This window comes from Dendrobates tinctorius, unplaced genomic scaffold (assembly GCF_039654945.1).
Source record: "Dendrobates tinctorius isolate UK_male_01 unplaced genomic scaffold, ASM3965494v1 ptg000224l, whole genome shotgun sequence".
NCBI classification, from domain to species: domain Eukaryota; kingdom Metazoa; phylum Chordata; class Amphibia; order Anura; family Dendrobatidae; genus Dendrobates; species Dendrobates tinctorius.
Genome location: NW_027361891.1, coordinates 13,398,070 through 13,422,918, shown reverse-complemented (window position 1 = coordinate 13,422,918; position 24,849 = coordinate 13,398,070). Strand labels below are relative to the sequence as shown.

The 24,849-nt window shown below is 42.1% G+C and overlaps 1 protein-coding gene across 2 annotated transcripts in view; it reads right to left on the bottom strand.

Moving 5' to 3' along the window:
* The window catches only part of TBC1D15 (TBC1 domain family member 15), a 231,914-nt gene that overhangs the window by 46,075 nt on the left and 160,990 nt on the right, over window positions 1-24,849 (bottom strand). For both annotated transcript variants that reach the window (XM_073555537.1, XM_073555536.1), the window contains one exon: window positions 11,082-11,185. In XM_073555537.1, coding sequence (XP_073411638.1) covers window positions 11,082-11,185 — 104 coding nt within the window. The remainder of the gene's footprint in view (window positions 1-11,081; window positions 11,186-24,849) is intronic.

The following is a 24,849-nucleotide window of genomic DNA, read 5'->3' as shown; positions in this document are numbered from 1 at the left end:
TGTCTGACGGTGAGAGAGCCTTGGTGAAGATTAAAGAGGGGACTCAGTGGCTGAAGCTACGCGACCTGGTTCGTCAAATACTCTTCGGAAGGTCTCCAGAAAGGTTGACAGCTGAGAGGTTATGGGGTCATTCCACTCCCACAGAGGATTAACCCAAGCCAGAGCTTCACCCTCTAAATGAGAAACCACAAATGCCATATTAGCCTGATCGGTAGTTTATTGATGTAGCGATAACTCAAAATGTAGACAGCATTGATTCAAAAACCCCTGCACAGCTTGGGGTCACCATTATACCGGGGGGGGTTTACCAAGGCGGGGTGGAGGATGCCGAGTGGGATCGGGATTACAAGACAGGATTTGTGCAGAAGTCAAGGCGGTAGACTGAAGTGATAGCAAACGATCATCCAGAGAAGCCATATAGCTTAAAATGTGAGACTGGGTCTCATGCTGCTGAGCAAGCTCCTGTTGGAGACTGGCAAGCTGGGAGGCATTTCCTGGGTCAGAGGCCTGTAAGGCGGACAACTGAGACTCCATAGTCTTCATAAAAGACATTATACGCATCTGATTCTCCCGCAAGTACACCAACTCTTTCTGAACAGCAGCCGAGGCACCAGCGGGGTCCATGACCTGATTATTCTGTTACGAATCCTCCAGTGGACCCCCTGGATTGCGGTACCGACCGATCCCGGGCGAATTGGCCAGGAGGAACCGACCAGGGACAGGCCTAGGAGGAAGGTATACCGCAATAGCTAGTGCCAGAGGGGCGGCTCGAAGATAACGAGGAGAATTGGGATACTTACCAAGAACCAGAGAGTCACGGGGTCCGGGACAAGGCAGAGTTGACACCGAAGGCACGGGATCCTGGGAGGAACAGAGTAGGCACTGGAAGCGTACAGGGATAGAGCAGAGCACCCACTAGACGCGTACAGGGACAGGACAGAGCAGAGCACGCACTGGAAGCATATAGGGACAGGGCAGAGTACGCACTAGAAGCATACAAGGACAGAGCAGAGTACGCACTGGAAGCATACAGGGACAGGGCAGAGCAGAGCACACACTAGAAACGTACAGGGACAGAGCAGAGCAGGGCACGCGCTTCAGGCGTACAGGGACCTGGGAGAGCACCGGCACAGGGCAAGTGCAAAAAATAATAAATCAGGCGCCGAGGAACGGCCGAAGCCGCCTGATATACCTGACCCCGGGTGCTGTGCAAGATCACTTCCGGGTCAGGACTCCGGCAGAAGCCTAGGACCCCCAGCAAGCACGCGGCAAAGGTCTAAGGGTGTGCGGGGAGCGCGGGTGGACATGGCGGTAATACACTGTTTTATCAGCAGAAGATTATCATAGTAAACCTGCTGTAAGGTAGTGAAGCATATTCAGCTCTGTATAACCCCGCCCCTACCAGTGATTGACAGCTTTCTGCCCATGCACAGTGCCCACAATGTTGCTAATCAATGGTGTGGGCGGGGTTATACAGAGATCTACATTCAGATAACTGGTAGATCCGCAGCAGATAAAACAGGGATTTTATCAAAATGACAGCACACAACCTAGTAAGTGACCCATCGCTGGAATTAGGATCTCTGTTCCTTCATAATGCTACTCTCAGATATGGTAGCAAAAACCCCAAAACCTGGAGCTAGATTTCTTTTAATGTACAGTACATCAGGCATAGTTGTTCAGAGAGATTATATAATGTTGGTGTCCGTTTACACTGGCCGATAATCCAGAAATAAGTAATCCTAGGAATGTTTTTTTCTCCCAATACTTGTGCAGTGTAATCTTGTTTTAATCTTGCTTAAAAATAAATTGTTCTCTGCAGTACATCATAATGTGTAAATTTGCCATGTGTGGTCAAGAACAATGATATCCTATTTGCAGACCAATCGTATTAATTGCTCTGTGCATACGGATTGGATGTGCGTTCGGCAGCCCAATGTCAACCCGGCTGTCATTGGGCTACTTATATGCATCCTTAAGGCCCCGTCACATACAGAGAGATCGCTGATTTTCTGACGTCACAGCGATCTCGCCAGCGACATCGCTGTGTGACACACATCAGCGACCGGACCCCCTGCCGGCTATCGCTGATCGTGCAGGATCGTCCTGGGCCATTTTTTGATCGTTGGTCTCCCGCTGGCCAGCACGCATCGCTGCGTGTGGCAGCGGGAGATGAACGATCAGTGACACTGCACGCTGGTATCTAAGGTAAGGTACACGCTGGTATCCAACAGCTCTTGGATACCCGCTGCTTACCCTGGAAACCAGCGTGCACGCTGGTTTCCAGGGTAAACAGCGGGTATCCAAGAGCCGCACGGCTCTTAGAAACCCGCTGCTTACCTTAGATACCAGCGTGCATGCTGGTTTCCAGGGTAAACAGCGGATATCCAAGAACCGCGCAGCTTTTAGAAACCTGCTGTTTACCTTAGATACCAGCTTGCTCGCTGGTCCTGATCGCTGGAGGGGCTGTTTATGTGACAGCTCACCAGCAATCAGCCTAACGATGTCCCAGTGATCCCATCCATGTCGGATCGTGGATGGGATCGCTGGGACATCGTTATGTGTAACGGGGCCCTTAGTCTCAATAGCAATGCACATTATCTGAGAAACTATTGTTTAAAGAGATAATCTAATGTTTGTTAAAGGGTATTTTTGTTAAGTACCTAAAAACTTAGGACTTTGCAGCTTACTTGCTAGTAAACATTCTCAAGAATTGAGAGATTTCTAATTTCATTGTTTACAGCTCCGATGCATAGGTTTATCAGTGATGGCTAGACATGTGCAGTGCTTACAAGATCTTTCCAACATTGTAAACACTGCAATGAGGCTGGTTTATTCACTCCCAAACCAGCTAGATAAGTACAACTACATTTCTCTGATGCTTTTGACAGGTTTTTTGTAAAAAGACAGCAGTAAAATGCATGACGTTAATAATAGCAGCTCATGGTTGGATTATAAATTTGAAGCATATTAGACACTTTTGTCTAACTTTACATCACCCATTAGTTGGCTTAATTTACCCTTGTAAATTTGTGTAAAAATCTGGGCACAGTTTTTATGCAGTGTCACATTTTAGACCAAAACCTCTTCCTACCCAACCATGCCGCTTGACCAGTGAGTAAGAAAAGTAAATCTAAACACACAAATAAAATCTAGTGTAGGACAAGTGCTGTCTAGTGCAAATAAAGCCACGATTCTGGAGCATTAGCTTAGAAAATCACATCTATTATGCGTTGATGCAAATAAGAAAAAAACAGCAAATCAGCAATAGAGAAATAACATAAAACATAACTTTTAATAATTAATGTAAAAGCTACCATAGATAGTAGTGCAAATAAATCACTAGATCAAATGCCACAGACCATAATGGAGGTAACTGTATAAGTCTCTGTAACAGATTACTACCAATATATACATGTGGCTATTCCAAGTCCAAAAATTTGAAGAGATTGGACCAAAAAAGTACTTGGACTAAAGGGGGTTTTACACTAAGCAATATCGCTAGCAATATCGCTAAAACGTCACTGGTTTTGTGACGTTATAGCGATATTGCTAGCGATATCGCTATGTGTGATACTTACCTCCGACCGGCTCCCCCGCTGTCCATCGCTGATCACGCGAGAATGTCCGGCTCCATTTCTCGTCGGGCGCTTCCTGCTGAGACTTCCTGCTGTGACGTCCAGCGACGCGTGGAGGCGGGCGGGAGGACGTCTGGATCGCTGTGTGTGAATGGTAAGTATCGTGCGCTGCGTCGCTGCTGCATCGCTGTGAGATCTTTCTGTATGAAAGCTCACTAGCGATCATTTAGCGATGCACCAGCGATCCTGACCGGGTCGGATCGCTGGTTGGATCGCTGGTGCATCGCTAAATGTAAAAGGGCCTTAAATCAATGAGAAGAAGACCAAGTAAAAAATGAACAGTTTCCTTATCAGAGGAACAAACAGACCTCTACCCTGTAAAGGTTATCAAGGAATATGCCTATTCATGTATATAACAAAAACATCAAAATAATAAAGCCATCAACATAATGTGAAAAGGAAAGATCTCACCACATGAAGATGGAAGATGTCCAGGGTCAGATGTCCCATCAGAGTCATATCAGGTCAGGAAGAAAAGGGAGGTTCACCCTATACAAGCCCTGTTTGAGCTACAAATTCTGACACCCATGACTCCCGCCCTAACAAGGGCAGTCCACATCTAATCCCTATAAACCATAGCCCTACAAAGTCCCTGTGCATCCCGACGCGTTTCGTCACTTATTGACTCTTCAGGGGACCTATTAGCACAAATTGGGCATCATCACAGAGTATACAGGCTGCCTCCTAAGATGACAATGGAGTAAGGCAGACTGATGAGGAGGGCACTTAAATAAACTGCCAATCAAATAAAATACATCCACCTGAGATGACTTGGAACGCACGCCGTCCACCATTACCCCTTATGGAACGCAGGCACATGATGAGTGTGTCAATAAGAAACGCCCACCTCGTATACCTCATTCAAATCAAAGCAATAGTGTGTAAACGCCGGCGTATCCCGCGGCAAAGGCCGCTCTATTTCCGGTTGCGTCATACTGCCCAAAAGCAAAATGGCCGCCACACTTCCGGACATGCGCACTCATCGGTGCCAGCAGGAAAAATGGCCGCCACACTTCCGGTCATGCGCACTCATGTTTAATCGGTGCCAGCAGGGCGGAAGTAAAGAATGCGACAAAGGTCGCAATACTGCCAGAAAGCAATATGGCGCCGAAACTTCCGGTCATGCGCACTATAATCAGCCTGTAAGCCGATATTAGACAAGCGGATAGAAAGATTGTGCATCTCTAGAAGGCCTCAACCACAACAAAGATTGCGAAAAATAGTAAAAAATAGTACCCAACAACCTGAATCATGGGATGGATATTGTCCCAATCAGAAGGCCTCAAAAGAGCAATACCAGAATCAAAGTAAACAGAGGTGGAAAATAACAAAAATTCAAACTCAGAATATAAAGGTAGCAAACACATATAAAAAAAAGGGTATTTTACAGTATGTTCCCCAATCCTACGTTTGAATTCCCTAATGGTTTTACCCACATATTCTTTGCCACATGTGCATGTGGCCTTATAAATCACTCCCTTGCTGCTACAGTTGATAAATTCCCTAATTTGATATGCTTGTCCTGTAACATTACTGACAAAGCCGGCACCAGGGGAAATGTGGGAACAAGCAACGCAGTGGCCACATCTAAAGCAACCATTCACATTGGTGGGCAACCAAGTTGTACGGGAAGGTCTGGTGAAATGACTGTTGACCAGCCGATCCTTCAATGAACGGCCTTTCTTGTACGTGATCAGAGGTCGTATCGAAAGTTCTCCTCCAACATCCTTATCCATTAATAACACAGGCCAATGTTTGGCCAGGATAGCACGTACATCACTTGCTCCTTTATCAAAGGTGGTAATCAACCTCATTTCACCTTTATTTTCAACTCTGGGTCTGGGTTTAAGGAGTTCCATTCTGTTTTTACCCTTAGCATGTTTATAAGCACGTTTCAAAACATCATGAGGATAACCCCTATCCAAAAATCTGTCTCTGAGTTCTCTCGCCTGTCTCTCAAAAGATTCATCTGTAGAGCAATTTCTACGTATCCTAAGGTATTGACCCTTAGGTACTCCACGTTTTAGATGTATAGGGTGACTGCTATCCCACCTCAACAAAGAGTTAGTAGCCGTGGGTTTCCTGTAAGTGCAGGTAGTAATGGTACCATCATTTTTCCTCTCAATCAAAATATCAAGAAAGGACAATGAAAACGGGTCAATCACAGAAGTAAAAAATAGACCACACTCATTGTGATTCAGTGTATCTACAAATACAGAAAAACTATCCTTAGAACCCTTCCACAAAATCAGGATGTCATCTATATACCGAACCCACAGCTCGATTCGTCCCATAACATCCAAGCCACTCCTGAAGACCTGGGTCTCCTCCCACCAGCCCAGGAACAAATTTGCATATGCCGGGGCACATGGACTCCCCATAGCGGTGCCCCTGAGCTGGTGGTAGATCTTATGATCAAACAAGAAGAAATTCTTAGTGAGACAGAAACGAAGTAGTTTGATGACAAACTCGCTGTGGGCCCGGTATTGACATCCTCTGGTGTTCAGGAAATATAGCACAGCTTCAAGCCCCTTATCGTGAGGTATGGAAGTGTAAAGCGCCTCCACATCGATACTACCCAGATTAACCTCAGGATCAACATATAATCCCTCTATTCTCCGAAGAAGATCAGGGGTGTCCTGTACGAAGGATCGTAAAGAGGCAACGAAGGGTTTCAGGACACGATCTAGATAAATGCCAATGTTGTGGCTAATGCTGCCCATTCCTGACACAATAGGTCTCCCCTTTATAGGGGAAAGCCCCTTGTGTAATTTCGGTAGGCAATAAAAGGTAGCAACTGTTGAATCTTTCGGCATTAAGAAATCAAATTCATAAGATCTACCACCAGCTCAGGGGCACCGCTATGGGGAGTCCATGTGCCCCGGCATATGCAAATTTGTTCCTGGGCTGGTGGGAGAAGACCCAGGTCTTCAGGAGTGGCTTGGATGTTATGGGACGAATCGAGCTGTGGGTTCGGTATATAGATGACATCCTGATTTTGTGGAAGGGTTCTAAGGATAGTTTTTCTGTATTTGTAGATACACTGAATCACAATGAGTGTGGTCTATTTTTTACTTCTGTGATTGACCCGTTTTCATTGTCCTTTCTTGATATTTTGATTGAGAGGAAAAATGATGGTACCATTACTACCTGCACTTACAGGAAACCCACGGCTACTAACTCTTTGTTGAGGTGGGATAGCAGTCACCCTATACATCTAAAACGTGGAGTACCTAAGGGTCAATACCTTAGGATACATAGAAATTGCTCTACAGATGAATCTTTTGAGAGACAGGCGAGAGAACTCAGAGACAGATTTTTGGATAGGGGTTATCCTCATGATGTTTTGAAACGTGCTTATAAACATGCTAAGGGTAAAAACAAAATGGAACTCCTTAAACCCAGACCCAGAGTTGAAAATAAAGGTGAAATGAGGTTGATTACCACCTTTGATAACGGAGCAAGTGATGTACGTGCTATCCTGGCCAAACATTGGCCTGTGTTATTAATGGATAAGGATGTTGGAGGAGAACTTTCGATACGACCTCTGATCACGTACAAGAAAGGCCGTTCATTGAAGGATCGGCTGGTCAACAGTCATTTCACCAGACCTTCCCGTACAACTTGGTTGCCCACCAATGTGAATGGTTGCTTTAGATGTGGCCACTGCGTTGCTTGTTCCCACATTTCCCCTGGTGCTGGCTTTGTCAGTAATGTTACAGGACAAGCATATCAAATTAGGGAATTTATCAACTGTAGCAGCAAGGGAGTGATTTATAAGGCCACATGCACATGTGGCAAAGAATATGTGGGTAAAACCATTAGGGAATTCAAACGTAGGATTGGGTAACATATTGGAGACATTATCCATAAGAGAGATACCCCTATTTCACGCCACATTAATCAGTGTCAAGGAGGGAATGTTAATTCCATCCAATTTCTGGGGATTGAAAGGGTCAAAAAACCACCAAGGGGTGGTAATTGGGATCGCATCATTCTACAAAAAGAGACTAAGTGGATCTTTTGTTTGAATACCATGACCCCAAGAGGGCTTAATGACCAACTCGATTTTGGCTGCTATATTTAGGGTTTTGATATGTGTGTTTATTATTATTTTTTATTTCCTTTGTATATACTGTAAAATACCCTTTTTTTATATGTGTTTGCTACCTTTATATTCTGAGTTTGAATTTTTGTTATTTTCCACCTCTGTTTACTTTGATTCTGGTATTGCTCTTTTGAGGCCTTCTAATTGGGACAATATCCATCCCATGATTCAGGTTGTTGGGTACTATTTTTTACTATTTTTCGCAATCTTTGTTGTGGTTGAGGCCTTCTAGAGATGCACAATCTTTCTATCCGCTTGTCTAATATCGGCTTACAGGCTGATTATAGTGCGCATGACCGGAAGTTTCGGCGCCATATTGCTTTCTGGCAGTATTGCGACCTTTGTCGCATTCTTTACTTCCGCCCTGCTGGCACCGATTAAACATGAGTGCGCATGACCGGAAGTGTGGCGGCCATTTTTCCTGCTGGCACCGATGAGTGCGCATGTCCGGAAGTGTGGCGGCCATTTTGCTTTTGGGCAGTATGACGCAACCGGAAATAGAGCGGCCTTTGCCGCGGGATACGCCGGCGTTTACACACTATTGCTTTGATTTGAATGATGTATAGGAGGTGGGCGTTTCTTATTAACACACTCATCATGTGCCTGCGTTCCATAAGGGGTAATGGTGGACGGCGTGCGTTCCAAGTCATCTCAGGTGGATGTATTTTATTTGATTGGCAGTTTATTTAAGTGCCCTCCTCATCAGTCTGCCTTACTCCATTGTCATCTTAGGAGGCAGCCTGTATACTCTGTGATGATGCCCAATTTGAGCTAATAGGTCCCCTGAAGAGTCAATAAGTGACGAAACGCGTCGGGATGCACAGGGACTTTGTAGGGCTATGGTTTATAGGGATTAGATGTGGACTGCCCTTGTTAGGGCAGGAGTCATGGGTGTCAGAATTTGTAGCTCAAACAGGGCTTGTATAGGGTGAACCTCCCTTTTCTTCCTGACCTGATATGACTCTGATGGGACATCTGACCCTGGACATCTTCCATCTTCATGTGGTGAGATCTTTCCTTTTCACATTATGTTGATGGCTTTATTATTTTGATGTTTTTGTTATATACATGAATAGGCATATTCCTTGATAACCTTTACAGGGTAGAGGTCTGTTTGTTCCTCTGATAAGGAAACTGTTCATTTTTTACTTGGTCTTCTTCTCATTGATTTAGTTCAAGTACTTTTTTGGTCCAATCTCTTCAAATTTTTGGACTTGCAATAGCCACATGTATATATTGGTAGTAATCTGTTACAGAGACTTATACAGTTACCTCCATTATGGTCTGTGGCATTTGATCTAGTGATTTATTTGCACTACTATCTATGGTAGCTTTTACATTAATTATTAAAAGTTATGTTTTATGTTATTTCTCTATTGCTGATTTGCTACTCTGTATCGTGAGAATTTGTGGGTATTTAATCCACTTTTGTGCTGTATTTCTTCATGCAAATAAGAAAAAAACAGCAACACTGAATGAAGTGAGTCAAGTGACATTTATTTAACACTAGAAGTCCCAGAAATTTCGAGCTCCCCCTGAAGTCCTGAAAGAGGGTCAAATGACCCTAAAGGGCCTGTCACACTAAGCGATATCGCTAGCAATATCGCTATAACGTCACTGGTTTTTGTGACGTTATAGCGATATTGCTAGCGATATCGCTATGTCTGATACTTACCTCCGACCGCTCCCTCGCTGGTTATCGCTGATCGCGCAAGAACGTCTTGGGCCGTTTCTCGTCGTCAGCTTCCTGCGGCACTTCCTGTGGAGAGACGAGCGTGGACGCGGGAGGACGTCAGGATCGCCTAGTGTGACAGGTAAGTAGCGACCCCCGTCCCCTGCAATGTCGCTGGTGAGATCTGCCTGTGTGGCAGCTCACTAGCGACCACTTAGCGATGTACCAGCCATCCTGACCGCGTCATATCGCTGGTCGATATCGCTAGTACATCGCTAAGTGTGACAGTACCTTTAGTCAGAACTGACGACTCTGATGGCTCCAATTAGCATCCTTTCATTTGTAAATGTAGCCATTGTCTGAGGAATCTGCAGGGGGGAGTAGAGCTGAATTGATCCTCAAAACACTGTGTGAAACACAGGTCAAGAGACTTTGCATTTTGAGGGAACTGACAATTTGTATAAACCACACATTTTGTTTTGAAGCACGCATGAAGTGTTTTGGGAGAGATGTGACCTTTTGCTGCTGATCTGTGATGTTGTGCTGCATTATCCAGGTCATTTTGCCAAATGTACATATAGTTTGCAAAACATACAATCTGTTTCAATTTTTCAAGTTTTTCTAAAAGAATTTAGTTATGTTTTTCTTTTTTCTTTTAAAAAAAGATGTGAAAGAAGTGGGTTTAAAATGACAGACAAAAAACAAAACAAATTAATTGTGTTGATCCACCTCAACAAAGGTCTTGTAGAAGAGCAAAAGAATGTAAGCTGCTCCTGAGTGTGTCTGCCCACCCCCCAGATGCATTGTTGTGCGGGGGGATATGCATAAGGTTGCTAACACCTTAGCAAATTTGCATGCAGCCTTTTGTGCTGTGGGGGATAAATAGGTGACTGCTTCACCTATTTTGTTCACAAGAAACAAAATGCAGAGAAGGCTCACCACTCAACCACTCACAAATACACGTGTGGCAAATGTACCAGGGACATACCCAGGCAGTGCAAGGTATGTTCCGACAGTGCAGACAGACTGCTCGGTGAGTGCTGAAATGCTAGTCACACAAGAAGGACATGCCACTCACACACATGCAGCCCCCACTGCAGCCTATTGTAAATATGTGTGGAATTGTTTTATTCCTTGTATTTTTTTTTATTATTTTTATATAAAAAATAAAAAGCATGGAGAAAATAACAGTTGTTCTTTTGTATATTTTTCACAATGACATTTCAGTCCTCTTGACTTAGACACAAATGCTTCTGGTCATTACTCACAGCTGTACCTTGCTCTAAAATTTCAAATTCTCTATTTAAAATATATAAAAAATGATTCATTGTTTCAGTGCTTTTTTTGCTCAAATAAAACTAAACTAAATACAATATGTATAGTCTTTATATTATCAAATACAATAAACTAAGTAGAACTAACTAGAAACTGAAAGGCTAAACTCAATGGAAAACAACAACCTCCTGTGGTGCGACAGTAGTTGCCTTAATTACAGAACAAAAGACGGTGATTATAGGTTGTTAGGTAAAATCCTTCAGGTCATTCCAGCGTCTCTGGGTTCCAAAGGTAGAATTGTTAAATGGCCCCTCTCTGGGACTTCTAGTGTTAATATGGAAGTCTGTATATTCACAATGAGAAACTTCCCCCTTGTATGGTTACTTACGCTTTTCTTTTTTGCAGCTGAGCTCGTTCTTCTCTTGTGCTGCCCCAAGGAAAATAACCCAGCAAATATTTCCACGCCTCCTTCCTCAAAGCATTGCAGAGTCCCTGCAGGAAACAGAATTATTTCCAGTAAAACGTTATTCTCCCAACCATAAAAATAAGGGAGCACTATCACTACTGTCTAATTCTTAGAAACTGAAAACTTAGACTAGTTTTAAAATGCACCACACTCATTACAGAGGTTCTTGTTGTTTGATAAATCTCAATTTTTAAGGCCAAATTCACACATCCGTGTTAAAGGGGTTGTTGATTATTAGGACAATCCCTTCTCAATCCATATGTTTGATCCCAGCAAAGAGCAAACAGATGAACGGCATACTAGGGCACACAAATCACCACATTACCAGACGGAGCTATTTATCTGAAGTATTGCGGTATATATTTCAGTCAAAAAACGGAGGTGTTTGCACGAAAAAACATGAATATTTCAATGTGAAGCGAAAAAAGGAGAAATATGCAGCACTCACCGATATAGCTGAAAAACTGTGCGTCTTTATTTCACATGAATTCCATCAATAGATGTGTGGACATGCAGGACGTTAGAGGAATGCTAGGGGAGGGAGGTGCCGGACAACGGCCGTTTCGCGATTACTCGCTTCTACGGGTCCAGGTGAGGGGATTAGCTTAAGGTCATTTCTTTTATAGGACCACAGACCTTACTAATTAACATACATAACAAGTTGTGAGACAAACATTTACAAAAAAATATAGTTATACAATATACAGAGTGCAAGATACTAGTAAAGAATAAATCTTTCCATATCGATTTATAAGATAATCTGTATTTTTACAATATCATAGGAATACCGGATCGATCTATTAGTATTTTTATAAAAAATGTTATATAAAAAATTGTATGTAAAGTTATTTAGATTATAAACTTCCTATGATATTGTGGAGAATGACATGCTAAGCATGTCGAGGTGAGGAGACTTAAAGCCGCAATGCTCCTCTGGGAAATATGCTAATCATGCAAATTGTCTCTTCAGAGAGGAAGAGGACTAGAACTCTAGTGCCACCTATTGAAGGTAGCAATCCTAAAAGTCAATCTTAACCCTTTAATAAGCCTAGTTACATTACTTAGGATAAAAGCCAAGCCAGAATCTCCATTTGCAGACACTGTGTTTCGGGGTACTGCCCTCTCATCAGTGCAAAATTATCCAGTGAACATATTGAAGTTCTATCTAAAGGCTTAAATTTTTGTATTCACAAAAAATTTGATTATGTCGATTTTAGGATTGAATTGTTTAACCCCTTCACCCACAAGGGTGGTTTGCACGTTCATGACCGGGCCAATTTTTACAATTCTGACCACTGTACCTTTATGAGGTAATAACTCTGGAACGCTTCCATGGATCCCGGTGATTCTGACATTGTTTTCTCGTGACATATTGTACTTCATGTTAGTGGTAAAATTTCATTCAAATAACTTGCGTTTATTTGTGAGAAAAACGGAAATTTGGCGAAAATTTTGAAAATTTCGCAATTTTCCAACTTTGAATTTTTATGCCCTTAAATCACAGAGATACGGCACACAAAAAACTTGATAACTAACATTTCCCACATGTTTACTTTACATCAGCACAATTTTGGAACCAAATTTTTTTTTTGTTAGGAAGTTATAAGGGTTAAAAGTTGACCAGCGATTTCTCATTTTTACAACACCATTTTATTTTTAGGACCACATCACATTTGAAGCCACTTTGAGGGGTCTATATGATAGAAAATACCCAAAAGTGACACCATTCTAAAAACTGCACCCCTTAAGGTGCTCAAAACCACATTCAAGAAGTTTATTAACCCTTTAGGTGCGTCACAGGAATTTTTTTGAATATTTAAAAAAAAAAATGAACATCTAACTTTTTTTCATAAAAAAAATAATTCAGGGTCAATTTTTTTTATTTTACCAAGGGTAACAGGAGAAATTGGACAGCAAAAGTTATTGTGCAATTTGTCCTGAGTACGCAGATACCTGATATGTGGAGGGGAACGACTGTTTCGGCGCATGGCAGAGCTCAGAATGGAAGGAGCGCCGTTTGACTTTTTCAATGCAAAATTGGCTGGAATTCAGATTGGACGCCATGTCACGTTTGGAGAGTCCCTGATGTACCTAAACAGTGGAAACCCCCTACAAGTGACCCCATTTTGGAAACTAGACCCCCCAAGGAACTTATCTAGATATGTGGTGAGAACTTTGAACCCACAAGGGCTTTACAAAAGTTTATAACGTACAGCGGTACAATTAAAAAATCATATTTTTTTCACAAAAATGATCTTTTCACCACAATTTTTATTTTCCCAAGGGTAACAGGACCCTAAAAGTTATTGTGCAATTTGTCCTGAGTACGCTGATACCCCACATGTGGGGGTAAACCACTATTTGGGCGCATGACAGAGCTCGGAAGGGAAGCAGCGCCATTTGACGTTTTTGGCTGGAATTGAGATCGGACACCATGTCGCGTTTGGAAAACCCCTGATGTACCAAAACAGTGGAAACCCCCCACAAATGACGCCATTTTGGAAACTAGACCCCCTAAGGAACTTATCTAGATGTGTGGTGAGAACTTTGAACCCCCATGGGCTTCACAGAAGTTTATAACATAAAGCCATACAATTAAAAAATCATATTTTTTCCACAAAAATGATCTTTTCACCCTCAATTCTTATTTTTCCAAGGGTAACAGGACCCTAAAAGTTATTGTGCAATTTGTCCTGAGTACGCTGATACCCCACATGTGGGGGTAAACCACTATTTGGGCGCATGGCAGAGCTCGGAAGGGAAGCAGCGCCATTTGACGTTTTTTTGGCTGGAATTGAGATCGGACACCATGTCGCGTTTGGAAAACTCCTGATGTACCAAAACAGTGGAAACCCCCCACAAATGACACCATTTTGGAAACTAGACCCCCTAAGGAACTTATCTAGATGTGTGGTGAGCACTTTGACCCCCCCAGTGCTTCACAGAAGTTTATAACGCCTGGGCGTTAAAATAAAATAAAAAATTCGTATTTTTCCAACAAACATGTTGTTGTCCAATTTGTCCTGAGTATGCTGATACCCCATATGTGGGATAAAACTACTGTATGGGCACACGTCGGGGCTCGGAAGGGAAGTAGTGACGTTTTGGAATGCAGACTTTGATGGAATGGTCTGCGGGTGTCATGTTGCCTTTGGAGAGCCCCTAATGTACCTAAACAGTGGAAACCCCCCACAAATGACACCATTTTGTAAACTAGACCCCCCAAGGAACTTATCTAGATGTGTGGTGAGCACTTTGAACCCCCAAGTGCTTCACAGAAGTTTATAACACTCGGACGTGAAAATAAAAAAAATCATTTTTTTCCACAAAAATGATATTTTTGCCCCCAATTTTTTATTTTCCTAAGGGTAACAGGAGAAATTGGACCCCCAAAATTGTTTTGCAATTTGTCCTGAGTAGGCTGATACCCTACATGTGGGGGTAAAACACTGTTTGGGCGCATGGCAGAGCTTGGAAGGGAAGGAGCACCATTTGACTTTTTCAACTCAGAATTGGCTGGAATTGAGATCAGACGCCATGTTGCATTTGGAGAGCCCCTGATGTGCCCAAACAGTGGAAACCCCCAATTCTAACTCCAACCCGAACCCCAACATGCCCCTAGCCCTAACCCTAACCCTAGCCCTAACCCTAGCCCTAACCCTAACCCTAGCCCTAACCCTACCCCAACACGCCCCTAGCCCTAACCCTAGCCCTAACCCTAATGAAAAAATGGAAATAAATACATTTTTTTTATTTTATTATTTTTCCCTAACTAAGGGGGTGATAACGGGGGGTTTGATTTACTATTTATGGCAGTTTTTATTTTTGGCAGCTGTAGCACGCTAAAAGACGCTTTTTATTGTAAAAATAGTTTTTGCATCACCACATATTGAGAGCTATAATTTTTCCGTATTTTGACACACCGGGTCATGTGAGGTCTTATTTTTTGCGGGACGAGTTGACGTTTTTATTGGTACCATTTTCGGGCACGTGAAATTTTTTGATCGCTTTTTATTCCGATTTTTGGGACGCAGAATGAAGAAAAACCAGCGTTTCATGAATTTCTTTTGGGGGGGTGCGTTTACACCGTTCCGCGTGCGGTAAAATTGATAAAGCGGTTTTATTCTTCGGGTCAGTACGGTTACAGCAATACCTCATTTAGGTCGTTTTTTTATGTTTTTGTCGGTTTTATGCAATGAAAACTATTTTATATAAAAAATAATTATTTTTGCATCGCTTTATTCTGCGAGCTATAACTTTTTTATTTTTTCGCTGATGATGCTGTGTGTGGCGGCTCGTTTTTTGCGGGACAAGATGACGTTTTCAGCGGTACCATGGATATTTATATGCGTCTTTTTGATTGCGCGTTATTACACTTTTTGATTGGCAGTATGATAATAAATCATTATTTTTTGCTTGGTTTTTTATTTTTATTTTTTAAGGGGTTCGCTAAAGGGGTTAACTAATGGGACAGTTTTATAGGGCGGGTTGTTACGGACGCGGCGATACCTAATATGTGTACTTTTATTGTTTTTTTTTTTATTATTTCCAAAAAATGGATTTATTGGGGGAATATTTTTTTTTTTTTCCTAATTTATTTGGCGATTTTTTTTTAATAATTTTTACACTTTTTTTTTTTTTTTTTTTTACTTTATTAAATAGTCCCAGGTGGGACATCGCTGATCTGTCACATCACAGATCACTGTGACAGATCAGCGATCTGACACAGGCACTGCAGAAGGCTTCCTCATGCCTGCGCTTTGCAGGCACTGAGGAAGCCAGCTTCCTCAGGCCCCCGAAGGCCCCCGTCGCCATCTTGGATTCGGGGGCCTGGAGGAAAGGAGTACCCCGCAGCAGCGCTGCACATTGCGCTGCCGTGGGGGGCTCAGGGAAGCACGGAGGGAGCCCCCTCCCTGCCGATGCTTCCCTTTAACTCCCGGTACACCGCGATCATGTTTGATCGCGGTATGCAAGGGGTTAACGTGTCGGGGGCGGTCCGTGACCGCCCCTGACACATTGTGCCGGGTGTCAGCTGTGATAATCAGCTGACACCCGGCCGCGATCAGCAGCGCTCACCATGTGGGCGCCGCTGATCGCGCCCGACGTACTATCCCGTCCATGGGCATAGGGGCCCAGGTCCCATGGACGGGATATACCGTCGGATGTCAGGAAGGGGTTAAAAGTATAAGAAAGTTACATCTTAAAAAGTCTTTTTCTAGTGTTTCAGCTGCAGTTTCTGTTCCTATACATGAAGGTGAGAACCATCCAACTATTGGTCCTTTAGGCTTTATGTTAAATTCAGATATCTGTCCCAGACAATTTTTAAGTGATGTTGAAATGTTAATAAGTATAACTGAACCAGATTTCTCCTTGGAATCAGCTAATTCCAACGAAGAAATACCAATACCTTTTAAAGGAGGAATAAAATCAAATTTCATGCCTCCCATATCTCCTGGGAACAGTACCGAACTTTTCCATGATATGGTCATCAAGGATGACATCTGAGATGAAAGCTTTGCAAGAACTGAAGGGATGGAGTGATACTGTTTTCAGGTGATCTGATAAAGGAGGGAATTTGGTTCTTTTGGATAAGACATACTATATACAAGATGCCCTCAATCACTTGAATGATAGTAATACCTACTGTATGCTAATTGACAACCCTTTGCATAAATATAAGGACAAATTAAGATCTCTTTTAAGAAAGTATGTTCAATTGGGGATAGTATCAAAAAAGAGAGCAGAAAAACTCTTTCCAGAATACCCAGAAATTCCCTATTGGTATAGTGTGCCAAAAGTGCACAAGTCTTTAAAAGAGCCTCTGGGTCGCCCTATAATTTCAGGGAAAAACTCTTTGACTGAACCACTTTCACAATACTTAGACTGGCTACTAAAACCTTTACTAAAAGCTGTGCCATCCTTTGTAAAAGACTCAGGAGATTTATTGAAAAAATTGAAAGATTTTCATTGGCAACCACATTTCTCCCTTGCATCTATTGATGTTGAGAGTCTATATACCCGCATCCCCCATGATAAAGGCAAAGCAGCAATAAAGGAGATTTTACATAATACAAACAAATCACAGGATTTTATTTCCTTTATTATCGAGTCACTCGATTATGTTTTGACACATAATGCCTTTATATTTCTGGATAAGTGGTATATACAAAGAGTGGGCACAGCAATGGGCACGCCAGTCTCTTGTGTTTATGCAAATTTATTTCTAGCACGATTTGAAGGGTTTTATATAAAAACAGCCCTAAATCCACACTTAAAACATTTACAAGCATATTTTCGCTTTGTGGATGATATTTTTATTATCTGGGGGGGTTCTCAGGAAGAATTTGCAGATTTTGTAAAATACCTGAACAATGTGAACATTGACAACATGAGCTTCACATTTTCATTTGGGGGAAGCACAAAAGATTTTCCTGAGGGCAAATTTAAAATAAAAAATGGATCTTTAACCCCTTCCTGACATCCGACGTACTATCCCGTCCATGGGACCCGGGCCCCTATGCCCATGGACGGGATAGTACGTCTACCGCGATCAGCGGCGCCCACGTGGTGAGGGCCGCTGATCGCGGCCGGGTGTCAGCTGATTATCACAGCTGACACCCGGCACAATGTGTCAGGACCGCCCCCGACACGTTAACCCCTTGCACACAGCGATCAAACATGATCGCTGTGTACCGGGGGTTAAAGGGAAGCATTGGCAGGGAGGGGGCTCCCTCCGTGCTTCCCTGAGCCCCCCACGGCAGCGCAATGTGCAGCGCTGCTGCGGGGGGGGCTCCTTTCCTGCAGGCCCCCGAATCCAAGATGGCGACGGGGGCCTTCGGGGGCCTGCAGGAAGCTGCTTCCTCAGTGCCTGCAAAGCGCAGGCATGAGGAAGCCTTCTGCACTGCCTGTGACAGATCGCTGATCTGTCACAGTGATCTGTGATGTGACAGATCAACGATCTGTCACAGGACAGTGATGTCCCACCTGGGACTATTTAATAAAGTTAAAAAAAAATAAAAAAAAAGTGTTAAAATAATTTTTTTTAAAATCGCCAAATAAATTAGAAAAAAAAAAAAATATTCCCCCAAATAAATCCATTTTTTGGAAATAAAAAAACAAAAAAACAATAAAAGTACACATATTAGGTATCGCCGCATCCGTAACGACCCGACCTATAAAACTATCCCATTAGTTAACCCCTTTAGTGAACCCCTTAAAAAATAAACATAAAAAACGAAGCAAAAAATAATGATTTATTATCATACCGCCAAACAAAAAGTGTAATAACACGCGATCAAAAAGACGCATATAAATATCCATGGTACCGCTGAAAACGTCATCTTGTCCTGCAAAAAACGAGCCGCCACACAGCATCATCAGCGAAAAAATAAAAAAGTTATAGCTCGCAAAATAAAGCGATGCAAAAATAATTATTTTTTATATAAAATAGTTTTCATTGCATAAAACCGACAAAACATAAAAAAACGACCTAAATGAGGTATCGCTGTAACCGTACTGACCCGAAGAATAAAACCGCTTTATCAATTTTACCGCACGCGGAACGGTGTAAACGCACCCCCCCAAAAGAAATTCATGAAACGCTGGTTTTTGTTTATTCTGCGTCCCAAAAATCGGAATAAAAAGCGATCAAAAAATGTCACGTGCCCGAAAATGGTACCAATAAAAACGTCAACTCGTCCCGCAAAAAATAAGACCTCACATGCCTCGGTGGGTCAAAATACGGAAAAATTATAGCTCTCAATATGTGGTGATGCAAAAACTATTTTTACAATAAAAAGCGTCTTTTAGCGTGCGACAGCCGCCAAACATAAAAACCGCCATAAATCGTAAATCAAACCCCCCGTTATCACCCCCTTAGTTAGGGAAAAATAATAAAATAAAAAAAATGTATTTATTTCCATTTTTCCATTAGGGCTAGGGTTAGGGTAGGGTTAGGGTTAGGGCTAAGGTTAGGGTTAGGGCTAGGGGTGTGTTGGGGTTCGGTTTGAAGTTAGAATTGGGGGTTTCCACTGTTTGGGCACATCAGGGGCTCTCCAAATGCAACATGGCGTCTGATCTCAATTCCAGCCAATTCTGAGTTGAAAAAGTCAAATGGTGCTCCTTCCCTTCCAAGCTCTGCCATGCGCCCAAACAGTGTTTTATCGCACAATATGGAGGGCACCGCTATATGGGATCACCAATTACATGCTAAGAAACTCCAACATAGACCAGAAAAGAGGCATGTAAATAATAGGGATCACCAATAAGGTATATAAAGATGCAAAATTGATAAACTTTTTATTGAAACATCCACAAAAAACAACACGCAATATAAATAAAAACAATTAAAACCGCACAATGCGTTCGTTTGACATGCCCAAAAGAGGGTAAAACCTCTAGCACATAACCCTCATAATACATATAGATAGCATATATACTAACAATATGACAATAATGGTAATATGCTCACTATCAAATAATAGTAAAACCCAAATTGGCACCTAGCCCCTATATGGTTATAAATGCAAGGATAGCTAATGAATCCAACAAGAAGATAGAATATGCATGTATACACTAGAATAGTAAATAGATCCTGGAAAAAATGCCCCTAGAAAATAAGGAGTGCACATACCGCAATGTATGCACAAAGTATGGAAATTAGGTATACTGCTGCTATAAAGTAAGCAAGCAGAAGATCTAAGGGCCCAATGAAAAAATGGCCCCCTGCATACAACCTGTTGGAGTCACAATAAAGCCGGCAAGCGGGAACTAGGTCCAATAACAGTGTGGGTAAAGGGAAGAGGGATAAGGCAGAGGCACAAAAGCCCGACGCGTTACGCCAGAACAACTGGCTTCATCAGGAGCAGTGGCATAATGTGGATGAACAGTGTATAAATACCCAAAGTATAAACTCATAGCCAGTGGAAACAGGTGTGGAGTGGATGAATCATGCGAGGTCCAGGCGCAGAGCAAGTGCTCACACGCCGGAAGGGGATATCCGGCCCTGCGCAACCGCAGTAGGCCGAGATGAAGTATAATAGATGGTGTACCAAGATGGCGTTCAAAAGGATCTATTGCGCATGCTCGAGTCCGCGCAACTGCTGGAGGCAGTCAATTGACGAGCCCGGACGCAGAGCACGTGCTCACACGCCGGAAGGGGATATCCGGCCCTGCGCAACCGCAGTAGGCCGAGATAAAGTATAATAGGTGGTATACCAAGATGGCGTCAAAAAGGATCTATTGCGCATGCTCGAATCCGCGCAAATGACGAGCCCGGACACAAGATGGTGCTCATGCACCGGAAAGTAAAGTAAGATAGGGTGCCCACCTTTGCGCAGCCGCAATAGGCCGAAGTAGACTGCATATGATAATATATAGAACATAGTATCATGTGAAGTATGTTACGCATGCTAAAGACATTGCGACTACTAGATACAGGTTGCCATAAAGAAAATATATCACCCACTTCAGTTAGAGTATGCACAATACCTTCGAGAGTTAAAAACTAATATATAGACTCATAATTTATCCAATAATTAGAGCACATACCTATGTATATTCAATACACACTATAATTTTCTTTTTAAAAAAACCATGGTTTTTTATGCAGATCGAATACAATTCATCTGCAAAGTTTAGAATTAACAAAAATATGTATATACTCCTTATATATTTGTTCAATTATATTTATTTTAAATTATACCACCATGAGTCTCTATAGACATATAGTCTGAATAATATACATACTTAATGGGTATCAATATAGCAACTGTCATCAAAAAACCACAAAAGTGTATAACAAATGCGTCCGTCGAAAAGCCAGATATGTGATTGCAGTAGATGTAATTCTTGGCCAAAAAATACGTCTACGCCCAGGTGTTTTCCAAATTTTCAGATGGCAGTTCCAGCCAATTATTAATAGATTGTATCCAAATTCGGTATTTCACAGTATACCAGGAGCATACACATAGACTAGATAGAGGGTAGTGGAGATGTCAATATCCAATTGGATTAAACGAAGGGCGGAGCCAAAAGGGGCTGTTGAAAAGAAGACATATAAAGATATATAAGAACCATAAATGGCTGAGAACAGGTCATAAGAAAGTAACCCAAAGGGAGCCGTTCAATATATCATAATTGTTTGTAAAACCCTGTGAAGAGTAATTCTTCATTAAGACCTCCTGGAGAGAGACTGCCCAGATTATGGATCCATTTGGATTCACACCTGAGAAGCCTCAGACCTACATCTCCCCCTCTGATGTTTAAGGGCACCTCTTCCAAACCCATTACTCTTAGTCCCGTAGAACGTCCATGATGTACCTCTAGAAAATGTGCTGCCACTGAGGTGATGTGTTTGCCTTTGTCCCGATCCCTATTAGCAGTAGAAATATTAGACAGATGTTGTTGTAGTCTCCTTCTAAGTTCTTGGGTTGTCTGTCCCACATATATTTTTGGACAGTTGCATACAAGAGCATAAACTAAATTGCGTGACTTGCAATTGAAATATGTCTTTTTTGGAACAATCTGAGAAGGACAAATGGGCAGAACAATGCCATGTTGAGCAACCATATACTGGCAAACATTACAATCACCACAAGGGTAAGTCCCCAAAATCCTAGCCCCCCTATTGAGTCTAACCGTGGGGCGTACATAATGGCTCTGACAGAGCCGATCTTTAAGGTTACGAGCTCGTCGTGCTACCAAACTAGGTGAATTAGATATATGTGGAACCAACTTGGCTTCACTCAGTAGGATACCCCAATTTTTGCTCAAAATTTTTCGTACATCCTGCCACTGGTTATTAAAAGTAGTCACTATCCCTAAAGGTCTTGAAGACTCACGTGGCTTCCTTTGTAGCAATACTGCACGAGTACTTGTCCTTGCTTTTTGAAACGAGGCGGAGATGACTTTCTTGGGGTAACCCCGACTCTTGAAGCGATCTGTCAATGTTCTTGCTTCAGTTGAAAAGTCTAATGGATTACTGCAATTCCTTTTAGCTCGAAAAAACTGACCTGTGGGGATACCCTACATGTGGGGAAACAGTGTTTTATCCCCACATGTAGGGTATCAGCCTACTCAGGACAAATTGCAAAACAATTTTTGGGGTCCAATTTATCCTGTTACCCTTGGGAAAATAAAAAATTGGGGGCAAAAATATCATTTTTGTGGAAAAAAAAAAAAGATTTTTTTATTTTCACGTCCGAGCGTTATAAACTTCTGTGAAGACCTTGGGGGTTCAAAGTGCTCACCACACATCTAGATAAGTTCCGTGGGGGGTCTAGTGTCCAAAATGGAGTCATTTGTGGGGGTTTCCACTGTTTAGGTACATTAGGGGCTCTCCAAAGGCAACATGACACCCGCAGACCATTCCATCAAAGTCTGCATTCCAAAACGTCACTACTTCCCTTCCGAGCCCCGACGTGTGTCCATACAGTAGTTTTCTCCCACATATGGGGCGTCAGCGTACTCAGGACAAATTGGACAACAACTTTTGGGGTTCAATTTCTCCTGTTACCCTTGGGAAAATAAAAAAATTGGGGACTAATTGATCATGTTTGTGGAAAAACTACGATTTTTTTTATTTTCATGCCCGGGCATTATAAACTTCTGTGAAGCCCTTGGGGGTTCAAAGTGCTCACCACACATCTAGATAAGTTCCTTAGGGGGTCTCGTTTCCAAAATGGGGTCATTTGTGGAGGTTTCCACTGTTTAGGTACATTAGGGGCTCTCCAAAGGCAACATGACACCCGCAGACCATTCCATCAAAGTCTGCATTCCAAAACGTCACTACTTCCCTTCCGAGCCCTGACGTGTGTCCATACAGTAGTTTTCTCCCACATATGGGGTGTCAGCATACTCAGGAAAAATTGGACAACAACTTTTGGGGTCCAATTTCTCCTGGTACTCTTGGGAAAATAAAAAAATGGTGACTAAAAGATCATGTTTGTGGAAAAAATACGAATTTTTTATTTTCACGCCCGGGCGTTAAAAACTTCTGTGAAGCACTGGGTGGTTCAAAGTTCTCACAACACATCTAGATAAGTTCCTTGGGGGGTCTAGTTTCCAAAATGGTGTCATTTGTGGGGAGTTTCCACTGTTTAGGTACATCAGGGCTTTTCCAATCGCGACATGGTGTCCGATCTCAATTCCAGCCAAAAACGTCAAAAGGCGCTGCTTCCCTTCCGAGCTCTGCCATGCGCCCAAATAGTGGTTTACCCCCACATGTGGGGTATCAGCGTACTCAGGACAAATTGCACAATAATTTTTAGGGTCCTGTTACCCTTGGAAAAATAAGAATTGAGGGTGAAAAGATCATTTTTGTGGAAAAAATATGATTTTTTAATTGTACGGCTGTATGTTATAAACTTCTGTGAAGCCCTTGGGGGTTCAAAGTTCTCATAACATATCTAGATAAGTTCCTTGGGGGGTCTAGTTTCCAAAATGGGGTCACTTGTAGGGGGTTTCCACTGTTTAGGTACATCAGGGACTCTCCAAACGTGACAGGGCGTCCGATCTGAATTCCAGCCAATTTTGCATTGAAAAAGTCAAACGGCGCTCCTTCCATTCTGAGCTCTGCCATGCGCCGAAACAGTCGTCCCCCCCCACATATCAGGTATCAGCGTACTCAGGACAAATTGCACAATAACTTTTGCAGTCCAATTTCTCCTGTTACCCTTGGTAAAATAAAAAAAATTGAACCTGAATTATTTTTTTGTGAAAAAAAGTTAGATGTTCATTTTTTTTTTTTAAATATTCAAAAAAATTCCTGTGATGTTTATAAACTTCTTGAATGTGGTTTTGAGCACCTTAAGGGGTGCAGTTTTTAGAATGGTGTCACTTTTGGGTATTTTCTATCATATAGACCCCTCAAAGTGGCTTCAAATGTGATGTGGTCCGTAAAAATAAAATGGTGTTGTAAAAATGAGAAATCGCTGGTCAAATTTGGTTCCAAAATTGTGCTGATGTAAAGCAAACATGTGGGAAATGTTAGTTATCAAGTTTTTTGTGTGCCATATCTCTGTGATTTAAGGGCATAAAAATTCAAAGTTGGAAAATTGCGAAATTTTCAAAATTTTCACCAAATTTCCATTTCTCTCACAAATAAACGCAAGTTATTTGAATGAAATTTTACCACTAACATGAAGTACAATATGTCACGAGAAAACAATGTCAGAATCCCCGGGATCCATGGAAACGTTCCAGAGTTATGACCTCATAAAGGTACAGTGGTCAGAATTGTAAAAATTGGCCCGGTCATGAACGTGCAAACCACCCTTGGGGGTGAAGGGGTTAAAAACAGAAGTGTTTAGAAAAGAAACCGCAACAAATAATTACTTACATTATAAGAGCGCTCATCCACTACACACTAAAAAGGGACTTCCATATAGTCAAATGCTAAGAGTAAGAAAACTGAATAATGATGAAACCATTTTTAATGAACAAATTTCTGAGCTGAAACAGCGTTTCTTGCAAAGGGGATACCCTATGACTTTATTAAATGAAGCATATGAAAGGGTAAAAAAAATTTCTCAGATGGATTTATTAAAGGAAAGGACTAAAAAATTAAATAGTGTAGTGAAACCTACAAAAAAAAAATAATTTTTGTTTCAAACATAGTGCAATGGATAGAGCAATACATGCAGCAGTGAGAAAACACTGGCATCTCATTGATGCAGAAAAAACCGTACAC